The following is a 15,548-nucleotide window of genomic DNA, read 5'->3' as shown; positions in this document are numbered from 1 at the left end:
AACGGTTCGCCCGGCGGTCGTTTCGCTGCGAATTTCGGCTGTTCGCCATCCGCCCGATCGGCGGACTATTGCCGCCGTTCGCCCGGCGGACTTCCGTATTTACTATGTAAAAGAACTTTGACCTATGATGACACATCCATCATGGGGTACAGGACAGCCAATTGAGACATTACAGCACATGGACACTTGGACATTCCCCCTAACTTATAAATAGACCCGATCCGGCGGCCATTATACATTCTTTCTTCTGTCACTATAGGGAGAGGTTGCTGTGTGGAGCAGGGAGAGACTGCAGTGACACAAATCGCTAGCTATTTGGTCCACAAAAGTTCTTTTCAGGACTGGTATAGGTGTGTTAGGTGTAGTTCAGGATATAGGTTTGAGGCACTGCTGTGCTACTGATTTTTTCAGTAACCTGTCTTTTGTCAGTGTAGAGAGAGGGACAGGATGCTGTGTGCTGCAGGGACAGTCAGTTTAATCATTAGCTGTTACTATTATGTCCACAAAAGTGCTATTCAAGTTATTGTTCCAGCAGCCTCTGTTTTGTCAGTTTAAATAGGGACAGGCAGGAAGCTGTGTGTGAGGCAGTGAGGGACAGTCAGTTTAATCAGTAGCTGTTACTATTAGGTCCACAAAGGTTCTTTTCAGGACTGGTATGGTAATAGGCTTGTACACGTATAATATTCTTTCTTCCAAATATAGAAAGTATATTATACTTGGCTGCTGCCCTTCTGCTTCAGTAGTCCTTTATTAGTATAGGGACTGAGGTACAGTCTGCTAATCATTCACAACCTACTAGTTCCACAAAGGTCCTTATAAGGACTGGTAAGGTATAGGTTACTACAATAGATAGGGTTGAGTGAGGTACAGTCTGCTATTCCTTAAGGACTGGTATAGGTCTACAATACATAGGGTTGAGGTGCACTACTGCTGACTGCTGCCCTTCTGCTGCAGTAGACCTTTATCAGTATAGGGACTGATGTACAGTCTGCTAATCATTCACAACCTACTTGTTCCACAAAGGTCCTTATAAGGACTGGTAAGGTATAGGGTACAATAGTACATAGGGTTGAGTGAGGTACAGTCTGCTATTCCTTAAAGACTGGTATAGGTCCACAATACATAGGGTTGAGGTGCACTACTGCTGACTGCTGCCCTATACTGCAGCAGTCCTTTATCAGTATAGGGACTGAGCTACAGTCTGCTAATCATTCACAACCTACTTGTTCCACAAAGGTCCTTATAAGGACTGGTAAGGTATAGGGTACTACAGTACATAGGGTTGAGTGAGGTACAGTCTGCTATTCCTTAAGGACTGGTATAGGTCCACAATACATAGGGTTGAGGTGCACTACTGCTGACTGCTGCCCTTCTGCTGCAGTAGTCCTTTATCAGTATAGGGACTGAGGTACAGTCTGCTAATCATTCACAACCTACTTGTTCCACAAAGGATCCTTATAAGGACTGGTAAGGTATAGGGTACTACAGTACATAGGGTTGAGTGAGGTACAGTCTGCTATTCCTTAAGGACTGGTATAGGTCCACAATACATAGGGTTGAGGTGCACTACTGCTGACTGCTGCCCTTCTACTGCAGTAGTCCTTTATCAGTATAGGGACTGAGGTACAGTTTGCTAATCATTCACAACCTACTTGTTCTACAAAGGTCCTTATAAGGACTGGTAAGGTATAGAGTACTACAGTACATAGGGTTGAGTGAGGTACAGTCTGCTATTCCTTAAGGACTGGTATAGGTCCACAATACATAGGGTTGAGGTGCACTACTGCTGACTGCTGTCCTTCTGCTGCAGTAGTCCTTTATCAGTATAGGGACTGAGGTACAGTCTGCTAATCATTCACAACCTACTTGTTCCACAAAGGATCCTTATAAGGACTGGTAAGGTATAGGGTACTACAGTACATAGGGTTGAGTGAGGTACAGTCTGCTATTCCTTAAGGACTGGTATAGGTCCACAATACATAGCGTTGAGGTGCACTACTGCTGAATGCTGCCCTTCTGCTGCAGTAGTCCTTTATCAGTATAGGGACTGAGGTACAGTCTGCTAATCATTCACAACCGACTTGTTCCACAAAGGTCCTTATAAGGACTGGTAAGGTATAGGGTACTACAGTACATAGGGTTGAGTGAGGTACAGTCTGCTATTCCTTAAGGACTGGTATAGGTCCACAATACATAGGGTTGAGGTGCACTACTGCTGACTGCTGCCCTTCTGCTGCAGTAGTCCTTTATCAGTATAGGGACTGATGTACAGTCTGCTAATCATTCACAACCTACTTGTTCCACAAAGGTCCTTATAAGGACTGGTAAGGTATAGGGTACTAGAGTACATAGGGTTGAGTGAGGTACAGTCTGCTATTCCTTAAGGACTGGTATAAGTCCACAATATATAGGGTTGAGGTGCACTACTGCTGACTGCTGCCCTATACTGCAACAGTCCTTTATCAGTATAGGGACTGAGGTACAGTCTACTAATCATTCACAACCTACTTGTTCCACAAAGGTCCTTATAAGGACTGGTAAGGTATAGGGTACTACAGTACATAGGGTTGAATGAGGTACAGTCTGCTATTCCTTAAGGACTGGTATAGGTCCACAATACATAGGGTTGAGGTGCACTACTGCTGACTGCTGCCCTTCTGCTGCAGTAGTCCTTTATCAGTATAGGGACTGAGGTACAGTCTGCTAATCATTCACAACCTACTTGTTCTACAAAGGTCCTTATAAGGACTGGTAAGGTATAGGGTACTACAGTACATAGGGTTGAGTGAGGTACAGTCTGCTATCCCTTAAGGACTGGTATAGGTCCACAATACATAGGGTTGAGGTGCACTACTGCTGACTGCTGCCCTTCTGCTGCAGTAGTCCTTTATCAGTATAGGGACTGATGTACAATCTGCTAATCATTCACAACCTACTTGTTCCACAAAGGTCCTTATAAGGACTGGTAAGGTATAGGGTACTACAGTACATAGGGTTGAGTGAGGTACAGTCTGCTATTCCTTAAGGACTGGTATAGGTCCACAATACATAGGGTTGAGGTGCACTACTGCTGACTGCTGCCCTATTCTGCAGCAGTCCTTTATCAGTATAGGGACTGAGAGTTTTGTCACAGGGTCATTTAAAAAATGACAGGCAGAGGAAGAAGCAGGCCCTTCCGCAGGGGTGGTAGGGGTAGGGCAGGAGCAACAGGCTTGAGCCAAAGTGGGAAGTTGCAGAAGGTGCGTTCAATTACTTTATAGGACGCACCAGACTTGGTTGAGTGGCTCACTTAGCCTTACTCTTCTGCACCCTCCTCATCCTCTCGATCTGCACCCTCTTCTTCACTCTCTGCTATGTGCACCCCCAAAGACACTACCACCAACAACACCACCACCACCACATACCTTCCGCTTGAGTCACAGAAATTATTTTCCGATCCATATCAAGACATTTCTGATGCGCAGCCACTCTTGGTATTGGATCGGGAAGAGGAGGTAGCAACAACCGCCACTCAGCAGTCTGACGACAGTACCCAGATCAGCCCAAGGAGGAGGATGGTCCCCGGTGTTGCTGCCTACTCTGAGATCTCTACTTATAGTGGTGGGGAAGGTGACGTCGATGATGACGTGTCTAGTGATGTCACGTGGGTGCCCACAAGAGAGGAAGAGGAGGGGAGTTCAGAGGGAGATATGGACCAGCAGATAGGGAGGAGAAGCAGGAATAACTTACATTGCACAGGAGGGACAAAGCAGACTGCAAATGTATCATGAGCGAGTCATCGACCATGTACGGTCACATCTGGAGCTCCCAGGACACCGGCACATGGCTCCGCAGTGTGGGCTTTTTTTAACGTGTCCGCTGCTGACAATAGCGTTGCCATCTGCAATCATTGCAGTCAACGCATTAGTCGTGGTAAACCCAACACTCACCTAGGGTCAACCGCCTTAAGAAGGCACATGATCAGCCATCACCAAGCCCAGTGGGAGCAACGGAACACACAAAACCACACTCCAGGCTCTCACCATCCAGCCTGGTCTTCTACTTCTCCTTCTCCTCTCTCCTCACAATTGTCCTCCACTCCACCTTCCATCACGCCAAGCTCACGTTTTTCTGCAAAAAGACAGGCTTCCGTGGGCCTAATGTTCGAGCGTAAAAAAATGATGACGCCGGATAACCCTCTTGCCCAACGGTTGACGGCTGGCTTGTCAGAACTGATAGCCCGCCAACTACTGCCATATAAACTGGTGGACTCGGAGGCCTTTCGAAAATTTGTGGCCATTGGAACACCACAATGGAAGGTCCCAGGAAGGAAGTATTTCTCAGAGAAGGGCATCCAAGAGCTATATGGCCATGTTGAGCGGCAAGTGAATGTATCTCTGGCACACAGTGTCGGTGCCAAGATACATCTGACCACAGACACGTGGTCTAGCAAACACGGGCAGGGAAGGTATATCACTTTTACTGCCCACTGGGTGAACCTTCTGACGGCCGTCAAGCATGTAAACCGTGGCACCCGTGTAGATTTGGTTTTACCGCCACGGATTGCATGCAGGCCTGGCTCTTCTTCTCCTCCTCCTCCTACTCCATCCTCCTCCCTCTCCTCCTCAGCTGACTCCTCCTTTTCCGCAGCTAGCGTCTCTTCTGCTTGCCACCCAAGCTCCCCAGAACCTATTCGACATGCCAGGTGAGACGTTGCCATGCCGTGCTGCGTCTGTTGTGCCTGGAAGCCAAGAGCCACACTGGCCCGGCACTCCTTTCAGCTTTGCGTTCACAGGCAGATCAGTGGCTAACACGATCAATTTGACAGTTGGTAAAGTGGTGTGTGACAACGGTGCCAATCTGCTTAGCGCATTGAAACAGGGCAAAATTACGCACGTGCCATACATGGCACACGTCTTAAACTTGGTCGTGCAGCGATTCGTTGTCAAATACCCTGGGGTCCAGGACATCTTGCGGCAGGCAAGGAAAATCTCGGCCCATTTCAGAAGATCTTACACGGCCATGAACTCTGCGGCAGAACAGGTTCTGGGGAGCTGGGTTTTTTTTCACCGCGCCAGTGGCTGCTCATGCGCGACGCATGCAGACTTCTGCGGCCATTTGAGGAGATCACCAAACTGGTCAGTCGCAGCCATGGCGCCATCAGTGACATGGTACCTTATGCCTTCTTTATGGAGCGTGCATTGTATCGTGTCATTGATCAAGCTGTGGAGGAGCAGGAGCGGGAAGATGAGGAAGTCTCAATACTGGATGAATTCCCAGGGGGGGCTACTCTATCTGAGACAAGTGAACAACAGGAGTCTGAAGAGGAGTCAGAGGAGGATGGTGCCGGGGCGGATGAGGAGGAGCAAGAAGAGCATGCTTTAAACCTTTCTAGGATCCCTGTTGTTGTGCGTGGATGGGGAGAGGAGAATGAAGAGGACGACATTATCCTGGATGATGAGCAGGAGCCAGGCCACCACACCGCTTCCAGTTTAGTGCAAATGGGGGCCTTCATGCTCCAGTGTTTTAATAGGGACCCCCGTATAAAAAGCATAAGGGTCAAGGACCAGTACTGGGTGGCAACGTACTTAGACCCCCGGTACAAACACAAAATGGCGGAAGTGTTACCGCCGTCACAGAGGGCTGTCAGAATGCAGCACTTCCAGGCCTTGCTTCGAGAAATGCTGCATTCTGCTTTTGCGTGCGCTGGCAGAGGAGCAATTCCCACTCCCAGAGAAGGAGTTGTGGGTACCAATCCAACAGCGCCTGCAAAAAGAGGCCGGTTTGAAGATGTGTTGGTGACTTCAGATATGAGGTCATTCTTTCAGCCGACCCATCGACAGGTGTCATCCGGATCCAGCATCAGGGAACGCCTAGACCGTCAGGTGTCCGACTACATCGGGTTAATGGCCGATGTGGACGCTCTGAGGAGTGATGAACCCCTGGACTACTGGGTGGGCAGGCTTGACCTCTGGCCAGAGCTTGCCCAATTTGCAATGGAACTGTTGGCTTGCCCCTCGTCCAGTGTCCTGTCCGAAAGGACGTTCAGCGCAGCAGGGGGATCGTGACTGATAAGCGTACTCGCCTAGCTCACGACAGTGTTAATTACCTCACATTTCTAAAAATGAATGAGGCATGGATCTCGGAGGAATTCAACACATGTGACCAGTAGACCATGTATTTGTCTATAAACAATTTTTTTAATCGAGCACCCAGACCTTCTTTCTTCATTTGGCTCGCTTCCTTGTCCAAAAAAAGCACACAGTACTATATGCCCGTACCCTCCTGTTTGAAGAGGTTGAGCGGTGTCATATTTCTACTGGGGCTGCTTATTATGAGGGGCTCCCACCATCCCTGTGCTGTGCTGACTTCCTCCTGGGGCTGCTTATTATGAGGGGCTCCCACCATCCCTGTGCTGTGCTGACTTCCTCCTGGGGCTGTACCTCTGCTGTGCATATTATAAGGGGCTCTCACCATCCGTGTGCTATGCTCATTATGAGGGGCTCCCACCATCCCTGTGCTGTGCTGACTTCCTCCTGGGGCTGTACCTCTGCTGTACATATTATGAGGGGCTCCCACCATTCCTGTGCTATGCTTATTATGAGGGGCTCCCACCATCCTTGTGCTGTGCTGATTTCCTCCTGGGGTTGCTTATTATGAGGGGCTCCCACCATCCCTGTGCTATGCTGACATCCTCCTGGGGCTGCTTATTATGAGGGGCTCCCACCATCCCTGTGCTATGCTGACATCCTCCTGGGGATGCTTATTATGAGGGGCTCCCACCATCCCTGTGCTGTGCTGACTTCCTCCTGGGGCTGTACCTCTGCTGTGCATATTATGAGGGGCTCCCACCATCCCTGTGCTATGCTCATTATGAGGGGCTCCCACCATCCTTGTGCTATGCTGACTTCCTCCTGGGGCTGCTTACGGTGCAGGTGTCAGTGCTGTATATCATGGTGCTGGTGTCGGTGCTGTATATCACGTTGCTGGTGTGAGTGCTTTATGTCACGCTGCTGATGTCAGTGCTCTCTATCACGGTGCTGGTGTCAGTGCTGTATATCACGGTGCTGGTGTCAGTGCTTTAAGTCACGGTGCTGGTGTCAGTACTCTCTATCACGGTGCTGGTGTCAGATCACTCTATCATGGTGCAGGTGTCATTGCTGTATGTCACGCTGCTGGTGTTTTTGGTTCTTTCTTTGTTTAAACATATTGTACCCCGAATGAGCATCTTAGAATAGCAAGCTACAGAGTTGCAATGTTTCCAATCATTTTTTGGAGTAGCATTTTTCAAGTAGTATTTTTGGAGAAAATTATTCTTTGCAGCGTAAATTTCTGTCAATGTTAGTATGACGCTAAGATCCTCTTTGCTTATCATGTGTACACTTCTTTCAGATACCATATATATATATATATATATATATATATATATATATATATATATATATATATATATATATATATGTATATAAATAGACATGTGCGCACTGAAATATTTTGTTTCATCATTTCGTTTTCGTCCGAAAAATACATTGATTTAGTTACTCCCGAAATTCGTTTTTATTTATTTTGTTTCTTTAAAAAATGCATTCGTCCGCACATCCGAAATAATTAAGGTAGAATCTGTCATTAAAGGCTTATGGTGTCTGTTGAATGTTCTAAGAAGATTCGATAGAGCAGCTAAACTGTACGACGCTGCAATTGTATATTTCCGGTCGAATGTTCCCCCTACAAGCTATAGTAGAATTCTAATGTTGTATGACACTAGTAATAATTATATTTATTAAATATTATTACTAGTCAACCAACATTAGAATTCTTCTATAGCCTATGGGCGGAACATTTGACCATAAATGTCCACTCGTGGCGACTGCTTCGCCGAATCTTCATGTCGAATATTTTCTCTCTATGTCGGATAATCTCGGACTAATAGAGTTAGGTTATGCACATTCGACCTGTTTTGTTATTGTCTCTATCCACTTCCCGACCGCCGCACGATGATGTACGTCGACAGAATGGCACGGGCAGGCATAAGGGCTTACATGTACGTCCTTGCCTTCCCGCGGGTCGGGGGCCCGATCGGGCCCCCGCCAGGTGCCTGCGGTGGTCAGTATTCGTTCGGGAGCGATCCGGGATGAGGGGGCGGCCATTCATTCATGGCCACCCCCTCGCGATCGCTCCCGACAAATAGAAATCCTTCGTCACATCACTTCCTCTCCTGTAATGTAAACACAGGAGAGGAAGTGATGTAATCTCTCCTCCGTGTCGGTATTTTTCGTTCCGACACCGAGGAGAGAGGATTGGTGAGTTGCACCAACACGTCACTACACAGTAGAACATGCCAGGCACACTCACACCCCCCCGATCACCCCCCCAATTACACCTGCCCCCCAGTCACAGTGACACCAATGTAATTTTTTTTTTTTTTTTTTGCATTGGTGTCATTTGTGACTGTAATAACTGTTAGGGCAGTTAGGGTTAGCCCCCTTTAGTTCTAATGTACCCCCCTAACCCCCCCAATAAAGGTTTAACCCCGTGATCACCCCCCGCATCGCTCCAGTGTGAACTCAGCCTGATAAGCGATCGTTTTTCTGATCGCTGTATTAGTGTCACAGGTGACGCTAGTTAGGCAGGTAGGTATTTAGGTTCGCCGCAGCTTTTTATAGCGCCAGGGACCCCCATATACTACCGCATAAAGCCCCCTGATTGCCCCCTAGTTAACCCTTTCACCAGTGATCACCATATAACTGTTACAGGTGACGCTGGTTGGTTAGTTATTTTTTTATAGTTTCAGGGCACCCGCCATTTATTACCTAATAAAGGTTTAACCCCCTGATCACCCGGCGGGTGTCATTTGTGACTGTAATAACTGTTAGGGCAGTTAGGGTTAGCCCCCTTTAGTTCTAAGGTACCCCCCTAACCCCCCCAATAAAGGTTTAACCCCGTGATCACCCCCCGTCGCCAGTGTCACTAAGGCTGGGTTCACATTGCAGCGGTTTATGAGAACGGATGTGATTCGCACCGCACTGCAGTGCAAATCACATCCGATCTCTGTGCGATTCGAGTTCAGCCATACAGATAGTATGGCTGAATTCGTGTCGCACCCGCTGCAAACTCGCACGGGACCCTTTTTTTGGTCCGCAGCAGAATCGGATCGCATGGGTGTTCACACCATGCGATCCGAGTTTGCAGATCGCACTGCGATATGCGAACTGATCTGGGGGTGTCATTAACATTTCACTGACACTCCCAGCAGTTCGCATAGGGCAGTGTGAACTGCCGCCGGGAGGCATGCGATGCGGGAACCCGCCGCGGATTCGTGGCGTTCCCGCATCGCTCCAGTGTGAACCCAGCCTAATAAGCGATCGTTTTTCTGATCGCTGTATTAGTGTCACAGGTGACGCTAGTTAGGCAGGTAGGTATTTAGGTTCGCTGCAGCTTTTTATAGCGCCAGGGACCCCCATATACTACCGCATAAAGCCCCCTGATTGCCCCCTAGTTAACCCTTTCACCAGTGATCACCATATAACTGTTACAGGTGACGCTGGTTGGTTAGTTATTTTTTTATAGTTTCAGGGCACCCGCCATTTATTACCTAGTCTCACTAGTGCACCTCTAAATTTAGGGGTGTCTACTTTCCAAAATGGGGTCATTTGGGGGGGGTTTGTGCCATCTTGGCATTTTATGGCCTTCAAAACTGTAACGCCCTTAGAAAGCCTGAAGGCGGTGCTTGGTTTTCGGGGCCCCGTACGCGGCTAGGCTCCCAAAAAGTCCCACATATGTGGTATCCCCGTACTCAGGAGAAGCAGCAGAATTTATTTTGGGGTGTCATTTCACATATGCCCATGGCATGCGTGAGCAATATATCATTTAGTGACAACTTTGTGAAAATAAAAATAAAAATTAAAGTTTGTAATTTTCCCGCAACTTGTGGCAAAATATAAAATATTCCATGGACTCAACATGCCTCTCAGCAAATAGCTTGGGGTGTCTACTTTCTAAAATGGGGTCATTTGTGGGGGTTTTGTGCCATCTTGGCATTTTATGGCCTTCAAAACTGTAATAGGTAGTGAGGAGTGAAGTCAAATATTTACGCCATTAGATAACCTGAAGGCGGTTCTTGGTTTTCGGGGCCCCGTACGCGGCTAGACTCCCAAAAAGTCCCACATATGTGGTATCCCCGTACTCAGGAGAAGCAGCAGAATTTATTTTGGGGTGTAATTTCACATATGCCCATAGCATGTGTGAGCAATATATCATTTAGTGACAACTTTGTGAAAAAAAAATAAAAAAAAATTAAAGTTTGTAATTTTCCCGCAACTTGTGGCAAAATATAAAATATTCCATGGACTCAAAATGCCTCTCAGCAAATAGCTTGGGGTGTCTACTTTCTAAAATGGGGTCATTTGTGGGGGTTTTGTGCCATCTTGGCATTTTATGGCCTTCAAAACTGTAATAGGTAGTGAGAAGTGAAATCAAAAATTTACGCCCTTAGAAAGCCTGAAGGCGGTGCTTGGTTTTCGGGGCCCCGTACGCGGCTAGGCTCCCAAAAAGTCCCACATATGTGGTATCCCCGTACTCAGGAGAAGCAGCAGAAATTATTTTGGGGTGTCATTTCACATATGCCCATAGCATGTGTGAGCAATATATCATTTAGTGACAACTTTGTGTAAAAAAAATATATATTTTTTTTTGTTGTCATTATTCAATCGCTTGAGGCAAAAAAATAAAATATTCAATGGGCTCAACATGCTACTTATCAATTTTCTTAGGGGGTCTACTTTCCAAAATGGGGTCATTTGGGGGGGTTTTGTACTGCCCTGCCATTTTAGCACCTCAAGAAATGAGATAGGCAGTCGTAAACTAAAAGCTGCGTAAATTCCAGAAAACGTACCTTAGTTTGTAGATGTGACAACTTTTGCGCAAACCAATAAATATACAATTATTGACTTTTTTTTTACCAAAGACATGTGGCTGAATACATTTTGGCCTAAATGTATGACTAAAATTGAGTTTATTGGATTTTTCTAATAACAAAAAGTAGAAAATATCATTTTTTTTCAAAATTTGCGGTCTTTTTACGTTTATATCGCAAAAAATAAAAATCGCAGAGGCAATCAAATACCATCAAAAGAAAGCTCTATTTGTGGGAAGAAAAGGACGCAAATTTTGTTTGGGTACAACATTGCTTGACCGCGCAATTACCAGTTAAAGCAGCGCAGTGCCAAATTGTAAAAAGACCTCTGGTCATTTACCAGCAAAATGGTCCGGTCTGAAAGTGGCTATAATGTCAAATCTTTTCTCTCTATGTCTCATCTTTTGGGTCCTTTCACACGGGGCGGATCAGTTCTGATCCGCCCCGTGGATGTCCGTTTGCTCAGCGGGGATCACTCCGCCGATCCCCGCTGAGCAGGGAGATGACAGCTCCGTCTCTGCACACTGCGCAGGGACGGATCTGTCACAGCGCCGCTCTCCCCTATGGGAGATCGGATGACGACGGACCGCAGTGCCCGTCGTCACCCGATCCGATCCGCAGACGGATGGAAAAATAGCTTTTTCCTCCGTTACACTTTTTCGGATCGGAGCGGGTCGGATGTCAGCGGACATGTCACCGCTGACATCCGACGCTCCATAGACCTCTATGGAGCACCCGTTCAGGTCCGCCTAAAAAACTGACAGGCGGGCCTGAACGGGACGTCGGTGTGAAAGAGGCCTATCTGTCTATGTAGAATAATCTTGAACTAATAGAGCTAAGGTTAGGCACATTCAACCACAGGTTCGATGGACACAGATCGCTATTGTCAGTGTCGAATGTGCTATCTATATTGAACTGTTGCAACGAAAATGAAAAGAAAGCATTTGTTTATGTTGGATCTTTAGATTTTTGGATTCTGCACATTTGTTATCGTTTGTAAAAAAAAAACGATAACGAAAATACCCGAAATTTGTACAAAAATGCATTCGGACGAAAAAGAATGCACATGTCTAATATATATATACACATACATACATATATATATATATATATATATATATATATATATATATATATATATATATATATATATATATATATATATATATATATATATATATATATATATATGGTATCTGAGAGAATTGTACACATGATAAGCAAAGAGGATCTTAGCGTCATACTAACATTGACAGAAATTTACACTGCAAAGAATAATTGTTTTCCAAAAATACTACTTGAAAAATGCTACTCCAAAAAATGATTGTTGGAAACATTGAAATTCTGCAGTTTGCTAGTCTAAAAGGCTTGTTTGGGGTACAATATGTTTAACCAGTTGAGATCCGCGCTATAGCCAAATGACGGCTACAGAGCGGACCTCCTTTGCCGGGACTACGTCTATTGACGTCGTCCCGTGCAGGAGCGGCCTGCGCGCCCCCTGAGGGGCGCGCGCGGCGCGCTCTGTGATCGGCGAGTCTATGAGACTCGCCTGATCACCGATCCGAGCAAGGGGTCGATCCCGACCCTTACCATGTGATCAGCTGTCAGCCAATGACAGCTGATCATGTGATACAACGGAGCCGGTAATCGGCTATTATTCCTCCTCGCGCTGTCAGCGCGAGGAGAAAAAAAAAAGCCGATCACCGGCGGCCGTGATCGGGACATCAGTCCCGATCACGGCCAGCCCTTCTAGTGCCCACCTGCCCCCTGCCAGTGCCACCCATCAATAAATAAGTGCCCCCCGTCAGTGCCACCCAGCAGTGCCCACAGTGCCACCCAGCAGTGCCCACAGTGCCACCCATCAGTGCCCACAGTGCCACCCATCAGTGCCCACAATCTGCCTCAACAACGGTGCTGCACCCCAGTGCCACATATCCGTGCCCATCAGTGTCATCTACCAGTGCCCATCAGTGCCGCCCATCAGTGCCCAGCAGTGCCACCTATCAGAGCCACCTATCAGTGCCACCTAACAGTGCCCATCAGTCCCATCTATCAGTGGTACCTATCAGTGCCCCTTAATGCCACCCATCTGTGCCACCCATTCGTGCCACCCATCTGTGCCATCTTATCTGTGCCCATCAGTGCCGCCTTATCTGTGCCCATCAGTACTACCTTATCTGTGCCTATCGGTGCCACCTTAACTATGCCTATTGGTGCCACCTTAACTATGCCTATCAGTGCCCACCAGTGCAGCCTATCAGTAACCACCAGTGCAGCCTATCAGTGCCCACCAGTGCAGCCTATCAGTGCCGCCTCATCAGCACACTTCAATGAAGGAGAAAAATGACCTGTTTGCAAAATTTTATAACAAACTATTAAACATGATTTTTTTATTTTTTTTATTTTGCATCTTTTTTTGTTTGTTTAGCAAAAAATAAAACTCCCAGCTGTAATTAAATACCACCAAAAGAAAGCTCTATTTGTGGGAAAAAAAAGATAAAAATTTCATTTGGGTACAGTGTTGTATGCCCGCGCAATTGTCATTCAAAGTGCATCAGCGCTGAAAGCTGAAAATTGGTCTGGGCATGAGGGGGGTTTAAGTGCCCAGTAAGCAAGTGGTTAAACAAAGAAAGTAACAAAAAAATATATATATATATTATATATATCTTACATGCTCCTATCAGCTGTCCTAAGCAATGCTAAGCATAACCTAACATATAAAACACTTGCTCTGGCAAAGATCTAGTAGTCCAAACATTCCAGACATCCTTTAGGGAACTTCAGGCAGCAGGCACTCACTGGCCGCACAACATCCCCCATATCAAAGCTATGGAGGATTGAGAGTCACAGCTGGTTTTGACAGCTCCACACCCATCATCAGTGTTCATCATTACACTAGCCTCAGCTAAAGGGACCTGGTAAGGAACCGGTAAGTCAAGTTCACACTGGAAAGACCAGCTAAGGAAGTATTAGGTCACGTAGTAACAATATATCTGCAGGTAAACTGGATGCTCAGTGACAGTGTCAACTATATTTCCCTGGCATATATTCATCTATTTCACAATCAGTACATAAAATGATTCCCCTTCAGCCCACCTGTTAATTACCATGGAGTATAATAGCTACTAATCATACCCTCTTCTTCCTCACTGTCAAGGTCTCCTTCCATGAAAGAGTCTTCATCTCCAAAATACGAGTCTTCCACTATGCCATCTTCTTCGTTATCCTCCTCTTCTTCCTGCTGCTGCTGTTGGCTTTTTACATGCAGACCCTGGCTCATTCTGTTGGGCCCTCTGTACTTCCTTCGAGCACTTGTCCACTGGAGCTCTGTTTCTTCTTATGGTCTCAGTGAAGCTCAGCTACTCACTCCCCCCCTCCAACAGTCCTCTGAATGCTAAAGAGACTGCGTGACCCAGTCACCTGACACCCAGCACAGAGCTGCTGCTGCTGAAAAACTGTACACTTGACTGCTGCAGCATACCCACACAAACCAGACTCTGAAGGATCAACAATAGCATTGCGGGCTCACTATTGTTAGCATTGTTTCTCCATAAATATTACCTAAGACAGTTGTCTTTCAAAACTATGTGTATTTCTGCGTTGCGGCTTTTGCTTGCCGCATTCAGAAAAGTTTCTGTGGCTCGTACGCTGTGTACAAATTGTAAAACTCTGTGGAATATTTTGAAAAAAACTGTCATGGGAGAAATACGGGGGCCGTCATTGCTGACCTTCTTATGAAAACGCTAGTTGCCAACAGAGGCTATAACTCAAGATGTAAGCTCTAACGAGCAGGGCCCTCTGATCCCTCCTGTATTGATTTGTATTGTAATTGTACTGTTTGCCCCGTGTTGTAAAGCGCTGCGTTGTGTTGGCGCTATATAAATCCTGTATAATAATAATAATAATAAAATATCCAACTTTGAGAATATATGGAATCCCTGGGTGACTGACTTTTTGCCTTCCAATTTTGATGCTTCCCTACTAAGACCTTGGTAATCTTGATTTATACTTCCATTCTCGGCATTCATGATATGTGTTTATTACCATATACAGGCATACCCCACATTTAAGTACACAATGAGGGTTATTTACTAAAGCTGGAAAGTGCAAAATCAGATTCACTTCTGCGTAGAAACCAATGAGCTTCCAGGTTTTATTACCAAAGCTTAATTGAACAAGCTGGGGTTAGAAGCTCATTGGTTTCTATGCAGAAGTGAGCCTGACTTTGTACTTTCCAGCTTTAGTATATAAACCCCATTGTGTACTTAAAAGTGGGGTATTCCTGTATTACCCCCAGGGACCCATACTACCTCTCATTTCTTTCTTCCCTATCTATTTTTTTCTCCTACCTAAGATTACTTTTTCTTTTATCTTCTTTCTCTCTTCTACTTTTTCCCCCTATTCTCTCTCTCCTCTTTCAATTTACTCTTTATACTGTTCTGGTAGCAGAACTTTTATTTCCTTGATTATCATTATACCAATTGTACATAGTTCCAATATGTAGTATAAGATTTTAGATTCTACAATAAATTATTTTTTTATTTAAAAACTATACTCTTAATAATAATTAAGACCTTTTTTCTTTTCTCTGAGGTCATCTTATATAAATCTGGTCTAAGTTGGTTTTATCCTCTCTTATACAATGTATGACACAATC

General features: G+C 45.9%; 1 protein-coding gene across 3 annotated transcripts in view; it reads right to left on the bottom strand.

Annotated features, from left to right (window-relative positions):
* Positions 1-14,291, bottom strand: part of RRAGD (Ras related GTP binding D) — a 93,792-nt gene extending 79,501 nt beyond the window's left edge. Inside the window, exon 1 of one of the 3 annotated variants that reach the window (XM_077487258.1) lies at positions 14,027-14,291. In XM_077487258.1, the coding sequence (XP_077343384.1) occupies positions 14,027-14,171 (145 nt within the window). In that variant the 5' untranslated portion in view covers positions 14,172-14,291. Of the gene's footprint in view, positions 1-13,987 lie in introns of all 3 variants that reach the window. The other 2 variants (XM_077487259.1, XM_077487260.1) reach the window with 2 other exon arrangements.
* Between the last annotated feature and the right edge of the window lie 1,257 nt (positions 14,292-15,548).

This window comes from Lithobates pipiens, unplaced genomic scaffold (assembly GCF_037356315.1).
Source record: "Lithobates pipiens isolate NorthernLeopardFrog02 unplaced genomic scaffold, aLitPip1_a1.2 Scaffold_18, whole genome shotgun sequence".
Classification (NCBI taxonomy): domain Eukaryota; kingdom Metazoa; phylum Chordata; class Amphibia; order Anura; family Ranidae; genus Lithobates; species Lithobates pipiens.
Note: the sequence above shows the minus strand (reverse complement) of the source record. Positions and strands in the feature narration are given on the sequence as shown.